The sequence below is a fragment of the Monopterus albus genome, unplaced genomic scaffold (assembly GCF_001952655.1).
Source record: "Monopterus albus unplaced genomic scaffold, M_albus_1.0 scaffold58.1, whole genome shotgun sequence".
Classification (NCBI taxonomy): Eukaryota; Metazoa; Chordata; class Actinopteri; order Synbranchiformes; family Synbranchidae; genus Monopterus; species Monopterus albus.
In genome coordinates, this window is record NW_018127938.1 from 1,499,963 (window position 1) to 1,523,822 (window position 23,860).

The 23,860-nt window shown below is 40.1% G+C and overlaps 1 protein-coding gene across 2 annotated transcripts in view; it reads left to right on the plus strand.

Moving 5' to 3' along the window:
• The window catches only part of ror1 (receptor tyrosine kinase-like orphan receptor 1), a 107,048-nt gene that overhangs the window by 76,750 nt on the left and 6,438 nt on the right, over positions 1-23,860 (plus strand). For both annotated transcript variants that reach the window (XM_020602752.1, XM_020602753.1), the window contains 6 exons: positions 443-733; positions 988-1,021; positions 18,902-19,029; positions 20,515-20,832; positions 21,216-21,461; positions 21,843-22,057. In XM_020602752.1, the coding sequence (XP_020458408.1) occupies positions 443-733; positions 988-1,021; positions 18,902-19,029; positions 20,515-20,832; positions 21,216-21,461; positions 21,843-22,057 (1,232 nt within the window). The remainder of the gene's footprint in view (positions 1-442; positions 734-987; positions 1,022-18,901; positions 19,030-20,514; positions 20,833-21,215; positions 21,462-21,842; positions 22,058-23,860) is intronic.

The window sequence follows — 23,860 nt, forward strand, 5'->3', positions numbered from 1 at the left end:
GTAGGGAAATATGTCTGTTCACTCTTGAAGGTGTTTCATCTTGAACGACTAACCCACAACACAGGTAATGTTGCCTCAGACTCGTACACAAGCAGGGGAAAACCCTCTGTCCTAATTCAGCCATGATAATGAGTGGAATTAGGTGTCACCGCTGTGGCAACCACAAAGTAACTTGCAAACCCAGGCTTTATGCCTGAACACACTAAGTTGTTTTTAAATATCTGGGTCTGGAATAGTACAACTATTATTAGATTTTTTTTTTTTCTGTCCTTTATATTCTTGTTTAATACTGTCTTCTCTCCCGGTCTTTTTCATAACACTCCTAACTGTTCTTCTCACTTGGCTCACCTTTTATTTTTTATTAATTCTCTCCATCCTTTCATGCTCTATCCTTTTCTATTTTTCACTTTCATTTTGTTCATCTCCACTTTGTGTCTTCCAGGGCCCTTCTTCATCCGACTTGATGCTCCAATGAACAACATTACCACCTCTCTGGGCCAAACAGCTGAGCTCTTGTGTCATGTGTCTGGCAACCCGCCACCTACTGTGCGCTGGCTGAAGAACGATGCCCCTGTCATGCAGGAGCCACGGCGGGTCTCCTACCGCTCCATGTCGTATGGATCTCGCCTCCGCATCCGCAACCTGGACACCACCGACACAGGCTACTTCCAGTGTGTGGCCACCAACACCCAGGGTACCGTGTCCACGACAGGCGTGCTGTTTGTCAAATTTGGTAAGATGAGTAGAATGGAGACAATTGCAGCAATCTGAAGCTGCCAGACATGTATTTTCAGTTTTACACACTTTCTGTGAAAAGCAGTAACTTTTTTTATCTTCTATCTGTCTCCCCCTACTAAAGATCTGGCTCTTTTTAGCAACACTCGTCTCAGCTGATTCTTGTTTGTAGCTGGCAGCATGTGCAGAGGAAAATCTGGGAGCAATACTGTTTACCCTGTTGTAAAAAGATCCCATTGTCTTCTTTTCCAGATCCACTACCTACATCTCTGCCAGGAAGGCCAACGTAAGTTGCTTTTCCTCTGTCCATTTTTCTCTCCAGGCAGTCTCTTTATGTTATACTTTGCAGAATGCAGTGCAGGGTTTCACTAAGTGAGACCAAGATACTTTGCAAATGTTTGTGCAGCCCTGGGTGACACGAATAGAAACATGACAAAACGGTCTTGATTTGTTATCTCTACTGATAATCATTTGTTGGCAAGTTTATAATAGAAACACATTTCACAATAGATGCAATACAAGTGCCATGAAATGCACAGTTTGGTAAATAGACTAAAGAGCATTTACACATTGACAGCAGCAGTCCCAGAGCAGCATTGTTTTGTATATATTTCACATTTTATTTCACTAAAAGCTTGCAAAGAGCCACCAGAGAAAAGGTGCTATGCAGCGTATTCATTAGTCAGTCACAGCAGGTCCAGGTTATTTTTACTATTATTGGTACAGGTCTCAGTATGACTTTGTTATGTTATGACTTGACGTATATTTACTATGGAGTCGCAAATCCGCTGAGGTGCAATTTTAACATGTCAGATGCTACATTATACTTTGCAAGTTTGAACCAATTAGCTTGTTGTTTTTGATTCCTGCTAGCTTGTAAAGGAAAGTGTTGCAGTCAGCCATGCAATCACGAGTCTCATTACAGTCATTACAAACATCATTTAAATAGACAGAGGGCCTCCTTTAACAGTGGAGGGGCTGCAGTTATGGTGGGCCAGTCATCACCGCTGCTCATCATTAGTGTCACAACCAACTTATAAGCTGCAAATTTAGGGCGGCAGCCATCTAGAAGACAGGGTCACCTAATGATGACACATGATGACCTGTGTCTGCTTACCTCATACTACAGCTGTTCAAACGTCAAAATGTCTGTTCCTTGACTCCAAGTTTTTGAAGAGACATCTGGCTCAGAGTGGAAGTTTGTCAGTTTGATTGAAATATGTTAATTTGTGCTGCACAACTTTTTTTTTTTTTTACCTCTCCGCTAAGCTGACTGGCACAGTTACTTTCATTTTCTAGGAATAAATTAACCACGAATATTGCCTGTAAAATTGGGAAAATTTCTTACCACCCACTTAGTTGAACCTGAACATAATACAGATTTTATGTCCTTCTTGTTGTCTTTGCTTCGGCCTGTGCTCTGATTTCCATCGCCTCAAAGTATGCACTCTGTGGTGTGTGGAACATTACTGTGTTTATGTGTGCACGCTTGTGTTTGTATAGTATGTATCCTCAGGGGTGGGTTTTTGAGAGTAGCCACAGGCAAACTCAGAGCTGAAAGCCTGGATGTTTCAGCTACAGTTCAGACAGCTTGTGTCCAATGTAACTGTGTAAGACTAGAGCAGAGAAGTACAGCACATCAGAAATACAGGAAGCAGGAGACACGAGGATGATTTACTGTAGATAGATAAAGAAAGAGGAAAGAGAAGGTGGAGAGTTTGGTGCCTGGTTTCTCTCTGGATGCTGACCATTAAATGACACAGTGGAAATTTTGTTTTGAAGCTGTGATTATAATGTTTTACTTAGTTGAGACCAAGTCATTTCAACATGGTTGTTGATGTATGTTGGCAGTAAAAGGTCTGTCTGTTGCTGTCTTTTTGTTTTGTTTTTTTATTGTTCTGGGGTTTTGCAGGGTTTAAAGACTAAAGCAAACACACTGTCTCCTCTAGGAGTAGTTTTGACACCTTTGAAATTGCAGTATGCTGATTTGATGAGAGTATTGATGCAACTCTCATGCCGGAAGGGTAAATATGTACATAACATGGTTATCTTAGCTTGGCAGAAAGACTGGAAATAGGGAAATGGCTCTAGTCTGGCTCTGTCTAAAGGTAAAATCCATCTACTAGCACATGTAAAGCTAGCTGTTTATAACAATGCAGTTTGTTTAGTCCCTTACATAAAAAACAAAGAGTAAAATGAATACATTTTGGTTTTATTGGGGGCTGTGTGCCAGATAATTAGGGAGAAAATATTATATTTCCTAAAATGTAAAATTGTTCTTTTAAGTCAAGTCTCAAGTTGTCAATTCTCAGTCTTAGGACCAACTCAAGTTCATATTGATGCCACTCTCATGCCGGAATGGTAAATATGTACATAACATGGTAATCTTAGCTTGGCATAAAGACTGGAAATAGGGAAACGGCTCTAGTCTGGCTCTGTCTAAAGGTAAAATCCATCTAGTAGCACATGTAAAGCTAGCTGTTTATAACAATGCAGTTTGTTTAGTCCCTTACATAAAAAACAAAGAGTAAAATGAATACATTTTGGTTTTATTGGGGGCTGTGTGCCAGATTATTAGGGAGAAAATATTATATTTCCTAAAATGTAAAATTGTTCTTTTAAGTCAAGTCTCAAGTTGTCAATTCTCAGTCTTAGGACCAACTCAAGTTCATGTCTAGAGTCTCATGTCTACAGGTCAGTTTCAGTTTAATTTCTGATCAGGAGTTTGTCATTATGCCAGCAGTTATCTCTGAGAAAAACTGGTGCATCTCCTTTACCCAGTACCTATTCTCCTTCCTCCTTCTTCCTGCTCCTTCTTTCCCTCTTCTCCCTTCCTTGAAGATGTTTTCATACAATCAGAACAAACACAGAATGAGGTGAACTTCCACATTCTTTCACTTTCTGCCCTGCCATTCTTCCTTCATTTGTAGTAAAAAGACCACAATGAAGATGGCGAGGGGGCGAAGGGAGTGAAAGAAAAACAGTGTTAGCAGAGTAGAAGGCGGATGGTACCATTAACACTTGTTCTTTGATTCCTGGGTTCTGTGGGGTCGGCGGCATTTAGGTGTGATTAGTTGTGTGAGCTGATGGGAGGTTTGGCTGCAAGATGGGAGCAGGGGCAGTTAATAACTCCTAACTTAGGCCTGTGTGCAAGCAGCCAACACTCTCGTCAGAGCACACTGAAACTGGCCATGATGCACTTATACACTCTCTTCTTCATTGTTTGATTTTTCTTACTCATTTTTTTTATTACAGCCTTTTGATGTAGTAAATTTAGTATAGAAAACCAAAGAGGGAATATAATGTGATTGATATGTAAAATATGTTCAGGGATCACAATCTGTACTCATGTTATTATAGCTCCTCAGTGAGGGACTGTAGGCACATATTACACATGGCCTAAGGGTTGTGAAAAGTCCTGCTGAGTTGGTGTTTTGCATCATGTTTATTGTTAAAGTGACACAAATCAATAATTTATTAATAACTATATGGCAGATCCCTCTCAGTTTTATTGGAGTTTTAGCCTTTTTTCAGCCGATTACGTTGGTTTTGTGGGCCACAACTTTCCATCTGTACACTACCTGCTCAGCACCAACCAGACAGACACAGTTAGCAACTAGCTGGTGAACATAGTGGTTCACACAGCAGCTAAAAGCCAGATATCTCCCTTAGGAGTAGGAGAAGCAAAGTTAAATACATATAGAGAGAGAGAACTATAAGAGAGTAAATATTTGATGTACATTTATCTGGTGGCAAGAAATGTAATCCCGAATGAACGCTGAAGTTGTTAATGTGGCAGTATAAATTTATAATGTTGCTTCCAATTAGCCAAACAAATCTGGTTTAACTTAAACATTTCATGACTTCTTATATGATTTCATATATGCTTTTATATTTTTAAAATGTTGACTCACTGGGTGTAGAGGTTTTTAATCTGACAGCAGGGATAAACAGACTTTATGCAACACGGACATCGATCCCGGAGTCTGTCTGTGTTTATAATAGAGGGTTTTCTCGCTGTTTGAAAAGATTAATACCACTACACCCTGGCTGTCAAGGCTGTTTAAATTTCTCAAAACTTTCCCGACCACTTTTCTCTCAGCACTGGGCTGGAGGACGAAAGGAGAGACGGAATTAACAAAGAACCAGGTTCTGTCTGCCCAGTTTTCCTGGCTGTTTTGCACTAATCTTTCTGCTCCATGCTTAATTTTAATATTCATATCATTTGATTCAACTTTTCTGCCATTCTGAAAAACAGCTATTTGACAGTGATTGTTGGAAGATGTGCTCGGCTGATCCTTTTATTTTCTTTCTCCCATATTACTACTTTTGACTATAAATCCAACCATCACAGGTGCCTGACAGTGCTGCTTCATTAATGATTGGATTTATGTGTGTATGAATGGCTATGTGTCAGGGCTTCACTTACATTTTACAAGTGGCTTCACTTACATTTTACAAGTTTATTAATTTGCCATTTGAGATCTTGAGTGTAATTTGAAGACTCAGAATAATTAATCTAATCAGGTGTGTTTGACTGTAATACAGTATAAACACATATACAGCACAACTTTTCCTGTAACTTGTCTGTGTGTGGCTCTGTAATATCTTTGGACATTATCTAGCTGTCAACAAACTGGGTTAAATTGACCTGACCTTGTAGCTGATGTGACAAAGACTGTGAGGCCTGTGCTTCCGTCAGCCCACTGACAATCCAGTTATACAGTTGAACCATCAAAGAGTTAAAAACAAAGCAGTTTGACTTTGTGTAGACAGGACTGTAGTGTGTGTGTTTCTCCCACAGTGGTCCAGGGGTTGACTGACAAATTTGTGTAAGGAAGTAGTTGCTAAAATGTGTAATGACTTGTAGGTGTTACACTAAGCCAATGCTGACACTTGCTCAGGCTAGCTTACAGGAATTAGACACTAAAATACTTGTGCACTATAATCATAACTGATTGATTGATACCCTGAAACTTCTTTTCCCCTTTCTGTGTTGTGGAAGACTTGTATTTGCAATGTCTGTGCAATTAACATGTGATTTATTAAGAAGACTGGTAATTACACAGTCAGAGACTTCATGTAGTTGTGTTCTGCAAGTGTAGGAGAATAACAAAAGATGCTATCAAGGAGTTTTATCTGGCAAAGCATCCAAAAATCCTTAGTGATGAATTAACAACATGTCAAAGCATTTACAGTGCTTAAGCTGCAATTAAGCTCTTAAATTAGATCATTATTTTGGAAACCTATTATGTATATTTTGCTTTTTTAGTTGTATGTGGGAATGCACACAGAAAGCCAGGTGCATGGGAATGTTTAGAATAAAATTTGCATGAAAACAATGTGTATTGCCATACATAAAACCTTGAGGTTATGACAGAACTAGCTATTGCAAAATAAGCGTATTAGTTGTTTTTTCCCATAGTCATTGCAGCCCTGCAGCCTTCTTTACAGTGCCTTCACTTTTTATGTGCCATTCACTGAAGTACAAGGTAAATGAAGTTTAGCTTCCCAACCACAGCCTTCTTAATAAACTGCAACCACAGCTCTTAATAATCAGATTTCACAAAACTGAATCTTGCAAGTTGCAGGCACTTTAGTCAACGTGCAACCAGCTCTAATTATTACATTTCCTTCTATTTCTCACAATTTCTCTTTAGTATAGTTAAGTTTTGGGAAATGCACTTAAATCTCTCTTTTTAATAGTTGATAAGAATATCGATACCACATTTTCTGTGTGCTAAATATGAAGCTACAGCCAGCGGGTTGTTGGTTTACATGAGCACAATGACTGGAAACAGGAAACAGTTACCAGCACCACTAAAACTCACTTTTGTTTCTAGTTCATTTAATCCAAACATAAATCAAAATGTAAAAACAACAACCTGCTAGGTCCCTGTCATCCGCACAGTGACAGCAAGATTCCAGGAAGTCACTGCACATGGCGAACAAACCTGTAAAGCTACAAACTGGTATTTTACATTTTGGTGTTTGTACAGAGTTCACAATTAAGATATAACCAGGTCCATCTGTGATCTCCAGAAGTGCCTGTAGACTGTGTGACCTTAAAGCCCTTTTCCAGTCTTTATACTAACCTTTAACTAGCTGCTACCTGTAGCAAATAACTCCCAAAATGTTGAACTGTTGCATTAATTGAATAAAGGCATGAGATCGACACCGATCACAGTGCTGTGTACCTTTTTGATAAATAACACAAGGCACACATCCTGCTCAAGGGCACTTGAGCCATATGCAGGTTTGAACTCGGGTCCACTTTGAAAACCAGCCTCCCCTCTCACCCCACCACCTCACCGCCTGAAGCTTAGAGTTAAGTGCTGTTTTTGGGTCACAATAGGCTCTTAACTCAGACTGTGAGCTTGTATGTGCTGTATTGAGAAATCTGAATTTTGGATTCACTTCACCTCACCTCAGTGCCAGTGCCAACACTCCTGTGGTTCTCAAATGCTGTCCAGGATACATGATGATTTACTCCACACCACAGGCATCACACAAATTCAGACTCAGGGGATGACAGGAACACTCAGTTTTTGGATGCACTACTCCTCTGCCACATGCTGATCTACTTTAGCAAGCCACATCAGAATACCTCATGGAGTTATTTCAATTCTAGGATCTGGTAAAAAATAAAAAGTACTCTGCAACTCACTGAGACACTATGTGGATGTGCCAACAACAGGCTCTGTACCAGCAGAGCTTGCTCAGCCCCTACTTTAACCAACAGTGAGAGCAGGAGCTGTGTTAGGATTTCAAATTGCTTTACTTTTTCCATATTTGGCAGTTAATAGAACTATATTCATTTTTGGATGGGGTGTATGTACGCTACTATTGTGTGTGTTTTAATAACAATGTTACACAAGGAAAAACAGACAGCCCAAGGAGACTTTTTCACCTCTGTCCTCTACTTTGCATGACCAATGTAGGTTGGGGCTTCTCTCTCACAGACACACAAGGCTTTTACCCACATGCAGTCACAGAAATGCATATACACTGAGTCAAAGAACTGCACAGTTACTCTTACAAACCCTATCTGTCACACATGTTTGGTTAAGTCCCCGGCGGGGCTTAATTGCCGTCTTGTTGTGGATTCATTTTAGCACAGTGTTGATTGATTGGGGATCAGGGGCCTAATATGGCTCATCAGGGACAGGCCCTTTGACACGGCCTGGTCCCAGGATACTGGTGCTGTTTGAAACCTGAGATCCTGCCACAGCCCTCTCCCACAAGCCTGGATGCCTCTCTGCTAAATGCTGCCCAGGTCAAGGGGCTTCAAACGCATACAGACTGACAAATATGAACACGCATGTGGGGACCGTCGTGATGTGTAGCTGGCTTTAAACATTAAAGCAATTTACATTGTTAAGTGTTGCACTTATTACCACATTGAGTTTCAAGTGTTACACTTATTACCACACTGAGTTTCTTAGACAACTCTTTACAAACAGGGTTTTTACACTCAATGTGGACAGGCCCCACTTCCTGTTTCCTGTTTCCCAGAATCCCCTGTGTCTGTCTGGTGGTGATCCTGTTGGCAGGTCTGGTCAAGGTCAGGTTTAAGAAGGTGTGTGTGCATTTTTGTGAAGGTTTCTCCCTGAGGGTTACAAGGCCTAGATGGGGTATGTGGGGTCTCCCTGAACTCTGCCCTAAACCTCCCATGAACACACACACACACACACACACCTACTCGGAAAAAAAACACTCATACATGCAGACAAACATGTACAGAAAGTGCTCTTTCTTTACCCTTGGTGGTGAAGGAGTGTGTGAGAGAAACAGAGGGAAGCACAGTGTAGCTTGAGAATTTCTGGGTATAAATAGAGGCTTTGTTTGCAGTTAAGTCTTGTGAGTCTGACCCAGGGGATAATTAGTAATTTATAGAGCTTAATAGGATCAATGCAGTTTTATGCAGCAAGTGTCAATAAAGGATTCTTTTTTCTCTGAAGTCACTTTATGAATAGTTTTTTTTTATTTATCGGTCCTGGGGCTTAATTGCGTGTATAGTTAAATTGGTGCATCCCTAAACTGAACCTCCACAGCAGCTCCACTGATGCATATTTGTGTCTTTAATTAATGTGTCTTTGTTGTTCTCTGTGTAAAGCAGTCACCGACTGACTTATTGGAAAACACTGACAGAGGAAATAAGGAGATGGTTTATTCACATTTAATTTTCTTGACTTTCCTCTTAAACCTTATGGAAAAAATCATTTGTAATAAGATTAGAGCTGATTTTTCCAAATATTTTCGGGTAATTTTATTATAAAATAAAATGCCAAAATGTAAGCCCTTTATTAAGAGTTCCATCACCAAACACTAATATAATCATGGCAAAACAAAATTCTTGTTGCATATCTCTACGGTCTGTCCTGCCTTCTCTCTATAAATTTGCCTGTTTTCTTTTACTCTGAGGCAACTTTGACATGGTTCATATGAGCACACAGAAGGACACATATCACGTAAACATATACTGACAGGCCATGTTATAAATACAGATGACAGCTCTGAGGGTGTGTCCTGTTTGTTTTTAAGAGTGCAGTCGCCTGTAGATGAGCTTTTATTAGAAGACTCAAGAGCCATTTCCTCTCCAGACTGTTTATGAAAAGCAGCATTTTGGTAAAATGACTTTGAATCTGCAGTTTTTTTGGAGTGCATGTAACTTTATCTCTTTGCTCATTTTCATATAATATATAAAGCACAGGCTTTTCCCTTCAATAAAAATGTGTAAAATTAATAAGCAGTCATTAGCAAGTCATCAGTTAAGTCTTGCAGCTGCAATTCATTCTGGTGTAATGAGGCTACTGTCAACAGATGAATTCATGAAGGCAGGAAAAGTGTTTGAGCTTTAGATACTGGCATCAAACTCTGGTACTTTCTACTGATGATTTGTACCTGAAGTCATAAATGAAAATGAATCCATTGGACAAAGACATACAAAGCATCATGTCAGCAGTTGATTAGCAGCTTTATTTAACTGTGTGAACATATTAAGGTGGATATCCTTTAACCTGACTTTTAAAGCCTTTTCTGTTGTTCAGTGCTCTACAGACACCTTTGACAGCAATGTGAATAAGGAGGGGTTATTTATGTGGCTCCACAGTACAACAGTGTTTTCTTTCCCCACAACACATGCCTGTAGAGACTCTTAGTCACTCTTATCAAGGATTATTCCCCTTTCCCCAGGAAGCCGTGCTTGTGTTCAACATGTGTATTCTTGTTCCTTAAGCACCGTCAGTAGCCAGTCAGCCAAAACATGTGTCCTCCTGTCTGTTGTAGGTGTCTCTGTGTGTTCAGATTGGGATCTGTGATCAAGGTACTAAGCTGTTGTAAATCATGCAGGATAGTGTGTGTGTGTGTGTGTGTGTGTGTGTGTGTGTGTGTGTGTACTTGGGGGGGAGCACAGAAACACAGAGGGGGCACAGAAATAGCTTTGCTTTCAGTGATCTCGTGTTCTCTCTTTTGCGCTCTCTTTGGCTTTACCATTATTATTATTATTATTTCCACCCAGACATTTAAAGGCAGCCTGGAGTCAATTCAGGGACTGCTATTTAAAAAACTAAGGCAGAGATTTTTACAACAATAAAAAAAAAAAAAAAAAAAAAAAGAGAAGGGAGTTTGTAATATTGCTCCTTGGGGGAAAGACACATAAAAGCTGATTATGAGCTGCTGTGTTTGTAATACGCCGTACACCGATGTCAGTGACAAAACGCAGTGTCCCTAATTTTGGTAAATTAAAAGTCCTAATTTTTAAAAGTACTTTTTTTTTATTGTAAAGACATGATATAGGTTATCAGTACTAGACTGTTATACCTGGCTGGTTCAGGCCACAACTAAAAAGGGAGGTCCACACACTAACATTTAATTAAGCAAGTAATATATTGAAATAACTCAAACCAGGCAAAGCACCTCTGGTTAGTTTACTTCCTTATTTACATATTTATTTTATTTTTGGTGGCACCTTCACATCTGTATATTATGGTAAAAATACAACAACAGTAGAAAAATTTAAGACTTTTTTTTTTTTTTTTTTATCCTGATTAGTTTTGGCCTCTAACATGCACATGCACTCACACGGTACATTGTTCGGCAGCAGTTGAATTCACTGACTATAGTTTCTAATGGTTTCCAGTCCTCTGTGTCCATTTCTTCATTTATCTTTTTATCTATTTTTTTGTTTTTGATTTTTCTCTCTGACCTAATTTCTCTGTCCCACTTCACAATCACAACTTGTGCTTTCCTAGATCCTTAGTGTTCTCTGTCAGCTGTACATTATTTTCAACACTTCAAACACCAGCATCTGTATCTGGGAATCATTCTGTGCTATCTTGGATAAGATCAGTAGTGACATTACATCAAAGGTAATGTTAACATAAATAAATGCTTAATTTCTATCAAATCTCAGGAGTAATTCATCTGTAAGTGATTTCATAAAAGCTATTGAAACCAGGCTCTTGGCCTGTTGTATCTCTTCTGGGAAAATTCCTCACACTCACTTGAGGTGATGCATTTTACATTTCGGTCACCAGAAACAGCTGTTTGTTTGAAATAAATACAAGAACTGTATATAGTACTAAACAGTCGCCCTGACTTATGGTGTTTTTACTTTAAGCACAATTGGTTTGTGCCGTGCCCGGGCACGATTGCTCCACCTTCCCCTGTCTTCTGCAGCTCATTAGTAACATCGTTCTGTGCTCCAGCACACTAGCATACGTACACAGTCCGATTTGGTAGTTGGCAGTATGCACGTAGTTGATTTGCAATCCACCAAGAATAAGACAGAAGAAGAAGCAACCATTCACATCATCAACTGGGCGGCGTTTGTTTTTGTACCACACACATGTAAATACTGACAAATACTTCCATTAATCTCAGAGTTGTTGTGTGTTGTATCTTTTTTTTTTTTTTTTTTTTTTTTTTTTTTTTTAATTTTAAAAAACAATTTCGGGGAGTGTTCACACTGATCAAAATGAACTGGACTTTGAGGTCAAGTGTACTTGGATCCAGGTCCAGGTTCTTAATGTGAAACCACCCTTAGGCCATGTCCAGGCCAACATTAGCCCTGTGTGTAAAAACAGAAGCCCCTCATTCATTAGAATGGGACCGCTCTGTTGATGCAGCGTGGGTCCTGGTGTTCCTGCACTGGCCAATCAGATCCATGAAAGCATATATTTTTATATTTCTGCTGTTTACCTGGGCATTTCATCTCCTACCTCCCACCTAATTGTTGCTGCTGTCATAACTTTCCAAAGAAATAAAATCTTTCCTCATGGTGCAACTCTGTTCAGTATTTTTGCCAAACTGGGCTTCTTGGATTATGTTTTATCATCTCACCAGTACCCCCATACTCCACCAAGGCAGCCCCTTTCATTTTTTTTAAATGCAGAGATGTTTTTGGTCTGAATGCCCAGTAAAGACAGTGTTTAGACCAGCAGTGGCACTGGATCAAATGTGGCAGTCCTCATACTGAGGGCTCTGATAAAAAAGAACAAAGCTGAACCTGGCTCAGCTTTTTGTAAGTGTTTACTCAGTAATCTGAGTAACAAATTATCTAGAGGACAAAATAATCACTGCCGTTACAAATTTTGTGATGTCCTCATTTCTTATGCTTCTTTTTGTTTAACTTCTCTCTGTCCTTCTCTTTGACTGGAGCCTCTATTGCTGCAGTCAGTGAGCAATACAAAGTAATACAAAGACCCAAGAGGACCTCCTTTTGTTCTGTTGCATCTTAATGCAGTGCCTCAGTTGTCCTCACTCGCTGTTCATTCCCAGTATGGTCATGGGCCACTGGCCGCTACACACCCCAGTCAGCTTCAGCCTCTGGTGGCCATTTTGACTCCCTGTCAGTGAGAGATCATTACACACTGCAAACCCCCACATGCATCCTATTACTCTGTCTATAAGCGGACGCCAGTACGAGCGGCCAACACAATCACCGCCCTGTACTCATTGATGTCTATTGCAAAATGTGAGTGCAATGTACAGCGAAAACTGAAAAAGCAGGACTTTGGCAACATCCTAAATTTATGTTTCAGCTTAGCAATAATTCTGTGGTACTTTTTTATAATTGTAACCAGCCAGAATAATGATGGATAATGATGAACAGATTTTCTTTTCATTATGTGTCAGGGTGACTGCAGGAAATAGTTTCTTGAAGACAGCAACTGTGTGATTGTTGATTGTTTTCCTCCTCTCATCCTCTCTGCCCATCCGTTCATTTCCAGACTCACAAGTGTCTTATATTTTTTTGTTGGGCAGTTTCCATTTAATATACGCACACCATCTTGCATGCATGTTCAGAAACTCTTAGGAAGCAAAATACTGTGGTGTCCCAGTGACTGAATGAGCTGAGGAGTTTATATCCATGAGATGAGCTGTGTTAGGTGACACTCCTTCAGTGCATCACCTTATCCTACCTGATCTAGCAAGAGTTCACTACAGAACAATACACATGGAATCTTAACACAAACCTACAAATCAGACTTTAAAGGACTGTACATGCCTACTTTAATTTATTTACTTTATAATGATAATAATAAACTTTATTTCTATAGCACTCAACAACTCGTTGGAGCCCAGAGTGCTATACAACAGAACAAAACTACAAACAAGTAAAATCACTAAATCAAAAATAAGACTGCAAACATAAAAACAACAAATAAATAAAAACCAGAGGAGACCCAGAGCAAATTTAAGAAAATAACAAATAATACATGTTAACATACCCGTAAATGGAAAAAGCCGATTTATGCCTCAAAAGCCTGCCTAAAGAAACACGTTTTTAAGGCCGACTTAAAAACCACTAGTTCTGACTTCGATCACTTCTCTAATGGAAGGGAATTCCAAAGTCTTGGGCCATATGTAGCAAAGGATCGGTCACCCCACTTTTTATACCACGATCGCAGGACAACCAAAGACAGATGTTCTGAAGAGTGCAAGGCTCTTCGTGGCACGTAAATTGACAGCATGTCAGACAAATAAGGCGGAGCCAGGCTGTGGATGGCCTTAAAAACGAATACCAGAGTCTTAAACTTAACTCTATACTCAATGGGAAGCCAATGAAGGGAGCTGAGAATACGGGTAATGTGGACAAACCTGGGCGCATTGACTAGAAGCCGGGCTGCTGAGTTTTGAACTAATTGCAATTTCCGGAGCAAACGCCGAGATACCCCAGCATAAAGGGCTTTACAATAATCTAAACGCGAGGTAATAAAGGCATGGATGGCTATCTCCAAGGTGAAAAAGGTTTCACCTTCATTAGAAGTCTTAAATGAAAGAAACAAGTCTTAACTACGGCCCTAATCTGCTTATAAAAGTTAAAATTACAGTCCAGTATTATTCCAAGGTTTTTTACTGAATTGGAAAGTGGGAGGGTCTTTTCTCCCTCAGCCGGATTTCCCATACAAGGATAACCTCCTCTCTCTGGACTCAAGCTGTCTGCTGCTGTTTGTGCTTGTTTTCTTTGCCTTCCTCATCATCCTCAAGGTGAAATAATTTTTGCGTCGTAGTTAAAATTTTTTATTCAGCGTTTTAAATCACTTTTGTTTCACAGACACCTATCGTGTTGTATTTTAGAATTTTGCTATGGAAATGAATGGAAAATGGTCAGAATGTAAATCTGCATAATTTATTTCATTTGTTTGCAAAATAATGTGATCAACAAAAAAAGTAATAGTTTGTAGACAAGCTACTACTTTTTTAGCCTACTCTATTACTACTAGAGTAGGCTAATTTTAATCTGTTGGCCAGATGTTAAGAAGGTGCCTTGAAAATAGAATAAGCAAGTATCATGCACAAAATAGTACATGTCCACCAATAGGTGTTTAGGAACTAGAAATTGCAAAAACGCTTCATTAGAAACACACTTTAGATTCTATTAAACTGATGAATAGTTCATTGTTGTTTCAAAATTTAGCACAGTTTTAAGTGGAGTATTTTCAAAATATCAACTCGGAGCTATGAAGAAACTTTAGGACTTAGGGATGCTGTTGTGTACGAAAAACAGGATGCAGCAGCTGTGGCACTGCCAGTAGCTCATCTCCTCTTCACTCAACGCGCACAGCAGCTCCTGGAAACAAACCCTGAAATCTAAAATGCCTTTGAGTTCCGCCCCTCAGATCTCATCCTTTCTTCGTCCCCTCCTACAGAGAGTGTTGAGTTTTACATCCCTTTAACCCCAAAACTCAACGCAAACCCATCATCTCCACCCACAGCTTGTTGATGAGCAGTACCCGAGTTTACATGCTCGAGGCCTAAAGACTTCTTTCATAATCAAAACATAAACCAAATTACAGACCTCACTAAGAAACCACTAAGGAAAAGTTTTATTCTGCAATAAACAAATCATTTGCTACAGTGGTAAAGTCACACACTTTGTAAAGTGTTTTTGAAGGTATTTTAAGGAGTACATACACACTCAGAAGTCTGAGCTTCACAGTACTTCCTTTTTTGAGGAAACTGATTCAAATGCTGTATCTGTTGCAGATTTCACTCTCACCTCTTTACTTTCAACTGTCATACAAATGCTGGAAATATTATCAGGTCTAGCAGCTGGGTTTGGGCAGATCGCACGGAGTAACTATGAGAGGAAATGTGGAGACTTAAACCTAAACCAACACATCACTAGCTTTGCCAGAAAGACAATGTTTTGGCATTTTTTAAAACCATGGAAAATCAAGAGACAAAAATTCTTTCGTCTTATTTATTGTTAGCTTGCTATTTTAACTCTCTATTTGCTTCTTCCTGGAAGTTGTCAGTACTGTCTGGTGTGACAGTCTCTGTGGAAAAGCTGAAGCAGATGAAACTGAAGATGAGTCATCTTTTTTGGGGTGGGGGGGCAAGGGTGAGAAAAGGGAAACACGACATTTTGATTGATTATGAGTTATAAAAGAATCCAGTTTTGTCTTTGATGACAAATTGAACTTCTTTTTGAGGATGATTAAGTGTGGAGCCGGCTGAATGAATCATCCACTTTTGCGGGCTGCATATTCATCCCGCTCAACTTTAAAAGCTTTTCCTTCGCTGTCAACGGTACATTTGTCAACAGCCATTCACCACCTAACCCTCGTTTCTGTGGTCAAGGAAGTGTATGTGTCTGTTACTGTGTAGTCATGTTTGTGTGTACATTAAAAAACTGTCTAAGTCCAGGAGGATCTGTCGTCCACTGTTCAGCCACTCTGTTTCATTGTTGGAGTCCAAACACAATCCCAAATTATCTGACATTATTGCTGTTAACAGCTGCTGGTTTATCAGTTTATAATCTGAGCCTTCATGTCTCCATGAATATATGCTTATTAGCTTGTGTGAAATCAAGCTCTACAGCCCAATAAATAATTAAAAATACTAAGTACTGTGCATGGTATCCTGTTGCTGCCTTACAGAAAAATGCCTCTTTTTGCTTTCTTGCTACATTTCTCCTTTTATAGTATTTTATTTTTTCTTCTGACCTCCTTGTTCACACTTCGTTCTTGATTAAAAACACGCAACACTGCATATGTGCACAGTTTATAAAACACATTGAAAACTCTAAACCCATCTGTATTAAAAAGCTTATCAAACATCCTTGACATCTGAGGGCATCTCAACATTGCAGCCTGTGTCTTATTGGCACCACTCAGGTGTAAATGTACATAGAAATATGGAATCGCTGTGCCATTTAGCAGCTGCTTCACTGAATAAATAATGAGGGTGGAAAAAAATATAACTGGACAATGAATCAGTGTCTTCAGTTTCTTGTTGAAGTTCTGTGGTGGGACTCGCCTTTCTGTTTTGATCTGGATTCTAAATGTGACCTTGCAGGGAAAAACCTCTCCTTATAATTAACTGTTATAAGACATTACACAGAGGGCCCCTGGCGTTGGTGTGTAAAATCAAAGGCCTGAAGAGCCATCCACTGTTTACACAAATAGCAACCACACTTGGCTGAGATAGTTTAAACACACGCATACAGAAATGGACACACAGAGACAAAACTAGGAAGAGATTCTCAGAAAACCTCTAAATATCTCAGAGTGATTAGGTTTTTATAGATGTGTATTTCCTACTGATGTTAAAAAAATGCTATTTCTGCTGTACTGGAAAGTATATGAACACTTGAATACCTGTCTTGGACATGGTTTTCCATCTAAGCTGACTTGGAGAAGAGTGAAAGAAAGGTGATTTGGTGCAAGTATCTTCAGTTGAGGCCCCTTGTTCTGGCCTGAGTTGTAATTTGCCCACAGGGATCTGGCTGCATTGTGGTAGATCAACTGCTCTGCCTTGTCATTTAGTTGTCTGTGTGTGGCTTGTTGTTAGTGTGGATGCGTGTGTCCACCGTTCTCGGTGACGCACAACCAAGCTAACCTCTTGGCTGCCTGGTCACACACCAACCCTTGCTCTTTATCCCATGTGTTTTCTCTTACTCCAGTTCATTACTTTCAGAATGGCAGCAGCCCAGACGATCAGCAATGCCTCAAATCATCTAAGTACTTCTCATAGTGGCAGTCTTTTTACTGAGAGACTCTCATCTTACAGCCAGGCATAGTTTTCACCTAAAGAGAAAGCAACTCTTTGCCAAAGGAAAAATGTCTGAAGATGTCGGTGTTTGTGGCTTGATGAAGAGGTGCTAAGCCATGTGCAGGCGTACCACAACATGAACTCATTATTAGTGATATCCACATTTTAGTAGGAAATTACATACTCCAGGAGAAAATCTGCTTAAACGTGTATTAAGTTATAATTGTTACCATATCTCTGTAAAGCTGGTAGTATGCGGACTACTGCATCTGTTTGTGTATGTATGTGTCTGGAAAGTCCATTTAGATCTGTAGACACAGGAGTAGAGGAGCAAAGCTGACCTTGGCCCCTTCAGTCCTCAGAGAGAGAGAGGGAACCTAATGACTCACACTGCACTTTGAACACACTTAGTATTACTAGTTTTGCATGTGTTTGTGCCTGCATGGTCGTTAATGCATTTCTGTGTGCATTGTCTTCTTGTTTCCAGCTGCAGCTTTAAAGCATTTTAGTGCGGTTTTATGGTTTGTGGAGTAATTAGTGTAATTCACACATCATTGTCATCTCTTGTAAAACTACCTGACTTTGTTTTACAGTTGGCCACAATTTAAAACATGGCATTGTGGAGCGCCGGTGTATTGTAGAAGAAAGTAAAAAATAAACAGTCATTGTTATTGTTTAAAAGAAAACTCTTTCTGAGCTAGTGGTGTTTAGTTAGTATTTTTATTACTATTAATGATCCAGTTAGAGCTAATTACTATATTTATTCATGTATTTATGTATTAAGTAAATAATAAAAAAAAAAACTCACAGTATGACCAGTTTCAAATTGAGACGTTATCCAAGCAGCATTGTCTGATGTACAAGAATGTACTTTCAGTCAGCCAGTACGTACTGTGTGAGTGTGTGTGTGTGTGTGCGTGCACACTGGCATCAGGAACTCTCCTGTATATTGTGGTTGTGTCTGATCTTACAGACCCCATATGACACAGTGATCTCACACTGAATGAAAAGCCTGCTAGTCAGCGTGTGGTTTGTGTGTAAGTGGAATGAGAAAAGTGAGAGATCGAGACAGAACAAGACAGAGGGAGAGGGGGGGTTAAAAAGAGCATGATATACAGAACAACTACGTCACTTGGGAATTAAATTTGAAAAGGGCCATAAAATCAAGAGTCACAGAAGGAAGTAAAAGTAGAGTAGCTGTGAAAACATGATCATCAACCTCTCTGTCTCTCTGCACGTCTGTTTCAAATTATGGCTTTCTGTGACGTCTCTCTGCTGTAACCAGGAATAAAGTCAAACAGCCAAACGTTAATTTGTAGCACAGTTTACATCTGTGTTGCGGACTGGTGTGTGTGTTTGTGTGTTTTGGATCTGCCGTTGACTTGAGTGTGACTTATCTTTAGCCAAGCAAAGGAAGACTTCTTGTTATAGTACAGAAGAGGAGCACTCTGGATTCTGTGCCATATACAAAAAGAGGCTGACATCTAATGGCACTTCAGTGTACTGCAGCATAGTTTGACATTTGTAATCCCTGAATTTTCTCCCCCTTCTTCTGCGTTCTTCCCTCCACATGTATAGATGTTGGTGAACCGTGTTAATATTGTTCAGACAGCTTTAATTGTTCCATTCCACTCTCTCAACTCCATGTTTCTGTGTGTCTCAGGGATGATTTCGATGAAGAGGGATTCTGCCAGCCTTACAGAGGCATAGCCTGTGCCCGCTTCATCGGCAACCGTAGCATCTTTGTTGATTCATTGCAGATGCAGGGTGAGATCGAGACCCAGATCACAGGTGAGAGACGGGCAATGTGTTTGGGTGGGTTGGACCCCTTTCTTGCAAGAGTTATGTGTTTTGCTGACATTTAAGAATCTCAAGAATGGATCAAATCTGCTTCTGCTATACAGTAGATGGCATTCATCCATGATATACATTTTCTTCTGCAGCATTTTGTTGTTTCTCCCAGGTATTTGTCAATTTTAAAACTTTTCTTTATACAGATTCTCTATAGGTTTGGTTTTTTCTGCCACATCGTGCTTACATGCACTTTTTTGTATGATTATTCAGACACATTGAGCATATGCATCTACACTGAATGTTGCCCCAACAGCTATGTCTTACATTATTTTTAAGACCAATCCAGGTGATCCTTCTCAGGCATTTTGCTGTCTGACAGGAAAAGCTGACAGCCTGCTTTCATCCAGTGAGTTCACTAGTTCAGCCTTCATTTATGGCCATTTTGTCTTGACAAGCCAAACTCGGCTCACATATGTTTTCAGCAATAGAGCAGCTTGGTAAAGCTGTAAAAACTAAATTGGTGACTACCTTTTGCGAATGATGGCTGTTTAGAAGGTTAGCCTTAATTAATATGCAGTAGGAAGAAAAGGAGACATTGCTTATGGGGTTCAGAAGAAATTCAACAAGGTCGCCGCTCAGTATGGAGCAACATGTCTCACATACTGTTTCATACCGTTACAAATGCCTCTGTCTAAGCTTTTGTTTTGTACATTAGCATGAACCTGTCCTCAGAGGTCAGTTTATTGATTATATCTATGCAGCTGCCAGCTTTTACCCTGAGCAGTTCAGAGACAAAGGGGGCCATGAACCCAGATTGTAATCTTCATGGACATACAGTGATTAAGATTCCTGATGCCACAGGATCATAAGCCTACAGTAGAACTGTAAATCATACATTTCATTGCCAGTACATCCACGTTTGGTAGCCATTTGCCATCTGAAAGTTAACGTCAGCTTTACTGACTTTTATTACTGTTTTATCCAAGCAACGTGCTGTAAGAGCATTTGGATGACTGCCAACTTATGTATCCACGTTTTATTGCTTGCCTTCTGCACCACCCTGCACAGAGCTGCCTAACTGAGAATGGCGACCACAGAAAAGCATATGTCTGCAGTAGCTGTTCAGTATGACTGTAAATGATTAAAAACTGCAGCTTTCGTGGTTCACGTCCATCTTTGATCCTGTAAGTGTGTAGATGCTCAGATGTTGGTAGAAATGTTATAACAGGATTTTTAACTTTCTGAAATTTCTTTTAATGAATGTGAGACACATTCAATCAGAGTATCTGCAGTAGTTTTTCATTGATCCCCTATCTCTTAAACAACAGTACAAACATCCGAATATTCATCTAGATGATGAATGTGTAGATGCACGATGATGCGAAATGGTGTTTAAAATTAATTGATGAAAATGATATGTTACCATAAATCATCAATTCCCTTTTTCTTTTCTAATACTTCCTTTGCCTCCTTTGCTCCCAGCGGCCTTCACCATGATCGGAACTTCCAACCATTTGTCTGATCGTTGCTCCCAGTTTGCCATCCCTTCTCTTTGCCACTTTGCCTTCCCCACATGTGACCGCAGTTCAGGAACTGACAAACCTCGGGATCTCTGTAAGGACGAATGTGAGATCCTGGAAAACGACTTGTGTAAGACGGAGTACATCATCGCCCGCTCAAACCCTTTAATCCTGAAGAGACTGAAACTGCCAAACTGTGAAGACCTGGCTGCCTATGACAGCCCAGAGGCTGCAAACTGTCTGAGGATAGGCATCCCTATGGCTGAGCCCATTAATAAGAGTAAGACTTATTCAGCTGCCAATTACATGGCTTTCTATATTACTAATGAAACTACTACAGTCAGAATTTCCCAGAGTGCTAAACAGTGGCATTTTATGACAAGAATGATTATCAACATCCAGCTCAACCACATTCTTGTTCAAGTTTTGTTGTTTACTGAAAAAGGGAAAACTAATCTTTAGGTAGTCAGCTTTAAAGTTCCCCTAAAAAGACTAGTAAGTAAACAGGAGTAGGCTCTTTGTCCGTTCACCAGCGGTTCAACAAAGTCAGTCCTCAATGGTGCTAGAAGGAAGAAGAATGATAGGGATAATATGAGCCTAACAAACCCACTCTTCAACCTAACACAAACACCTAATGCAGGCTGTCAACTTTCTGTCCCCTAGATCACAAGTGTTACAACAGCAGTGGGGCAGACTACCGCGGCACAGTCAGTGTGACTAAGTCGGGGCATCAGTGCCAACCGTGGAACTCCCAGTATCCTCACAGCCACACCTACTTTGCCGTCCGCTATCCGGAGCTGAACGGGGGACACTCCTACTGCCGCAACCCAGGGAACAGACAGGAGGCCCCCTGGTGCTTCACCCTAGAGGAGGGGGTCCGCATGGAGCTCTGTGACATACCTATCTGTGGTGAGAAACTAGATTATGTGTAATGCTTAATGTTGTCTGTGTGAGGCTGTTATTTCTTAATAATTTTTGGTCATCAGCCAATTTCATGGCCTTTTCAAGTGCCTTAGATTTGTGTTACTGCCTATTTAAATTTGTGTTATTGCTCATCTACCTTATATTTCACTTTACATTTCATTTGTATTTTGTGGCATTCATGTGGACGGCAAAGTAAGAATTTCATTGTACAGGGAAACATGTTTCCTAACTGTGCATATGACAAATAAACACTTTGACCTTGACCTTTGACCTTTGATTATAAAAATGCAGCAGTATAGCAAAAATTAGTATGCCTCAATATCACACTATACTATGCTGTTATGTGCTTTCCATCCATCCCTGTAGACCATAAAGACAAGTCTGGTGGCAGCAACATGGAGATCTTGTATATCCTGGTTCCAAGTGTAGCGATCCCATTAGCCATTGCCTTGCTCTTCTTCTTCATTTGTGTTTGCCGGAACAACCAGAAGTCTTCTAGGCCTCCTGCGCCCCGCCAGCCCAAGCCAGTCCGAGGGCAAAATGTTGAGATGTCCATGCTCACAACCGCTTACAAGCCAAAGGTAGAGAGCAGTACAGTCACAGTGCATGACACTTTGTGGGGAAAGTTAATGATGGAGGTTCCTTCGCAGCCTCACACAGCCTGGTGGTGACTCAAAATGAGCTCTAGTTTGCCACGCTAATCTTTTTAAGTCATTAGAGCCACACACTGGTGTGCCAACTGGGACACGTCACAGAATGCTGGGTTGACTGTGTGTGGGTGTGTGAATGAAAGAGAATGACTTGTCTCAGGCAAAGCTTGAGAGCTCAGCAGGCCAAAGAATGTCCAGCTGCAGCTATTTTCCCTTCTATTTACATCTCTCCCACTGTCTCTTTTTCCACATCTCTCCCTCCTGCTCTCACATAATCCATCTCTTCTTGTTGCTCTTCTTCTCTCTCCCTCCATCTTTTTACCCCGGAACTCTTTTTCATCCTTCACTCTTCCCTTCCTTTCCCTCCCTCTTTTGCAAAAACTCTTTGTAATGTAGATCATCATGCCCCTGCTCTGCCAGCCAGCACACAGCTCACCTTAGGATCTGTATCATATTTCTTTGAAGGTTGCACACTCAGTTATATCATGTCTGTTTATCTATATCTCCATAATTTTGGTGGTGGTGGTTGGACTAGGGGTTATCTATAGATAGCATGTCTGCCTTTGCAAATCAGAACCGATGCTCAAGGTAATGTGTATAATGTTACCGTCAACAACTGCAGAGAAAATCACAAAATGTCACAGAAACATCAGAAGCCATTAATATCCTTGGTTTATTTTCTTTTTCTTTTTCTTTTTTTTTACAAACAGAGTAAATATTTCATTGACCTAAAAAGGGTCTCGCCTCGCTGTGTTTAGATGACAACCTCGTTTCTACAAAGAGTCAAGTTTATGTCAAACCAAAGATATTTTTCAGTGATAACACCTCAGTTATGGAATTATACAGTTGTTTTCAGTTAATATCTTGAAATATGGCCCACACATACAATATCAGTCCACATAACCATTCAGTGTAAGATTTATGAAGCAAAAAATAAATAAAACTTTTTAAAACGTGCAGTTCTCACCCATTTTTCAAGTACAATTGAAATAAATGAAGGATTTACATTTTTATATTATGCAGTAATTTAAATAAATTATTACCAAATTGTCTTTCTTCTTTGCTTTTATCTATAGTAGAGCCTTGGGATAGGGTTAGGCTATTACCCAGTAGTCTTTGCTGTAGGGTCACCCAGGGGCCACAGCCTGTCACAGTCCATTTAGACACACAAACCTGTGATGGTGTGAGGAGGATCTGAGGGTTTGGGTGTGGGGAGGAATGAAAGGGTGAAGCAACCCCATAACTAAAAACATCTGTGTCTCTCCACACTCCTCTCAAAGTCCTACACGCCCTCAGAAACACACACAGTACCCCCCTCACAGCTCATACAGACCAGTGTGTGTCTGTCTTGCTCACTGAGGAATTTCCTTATTCATCTCATGAGTTCCTGGAATGTGAAAATCTTTACCAACCTCTCCTCACCTTTTATCATCTCCAAAGCTACACACACACAAAAATCCCCACTGTGTCTTTTTTTTTAAGTCACCTGCATAGCGCTACAGTAGATATGAGAGTGGAGTCACTGAGGATGAACACAGTCAGTGATCACCACAGTTCACCAGTGGGGTTGTCAGAAATAGTGGAGGAAAAATTATAAGAACACAACCAACCCAAAAAAGTCTTTGGTCTAACTTTAAAGGGTACATCTAAACTGTCAGCAAATCCCATGAGAAGACCAAAACCAGCTTTCCAGCTTTCTTATCTTGTCTGTGACTTTTCCTCAGCCCCATTCAT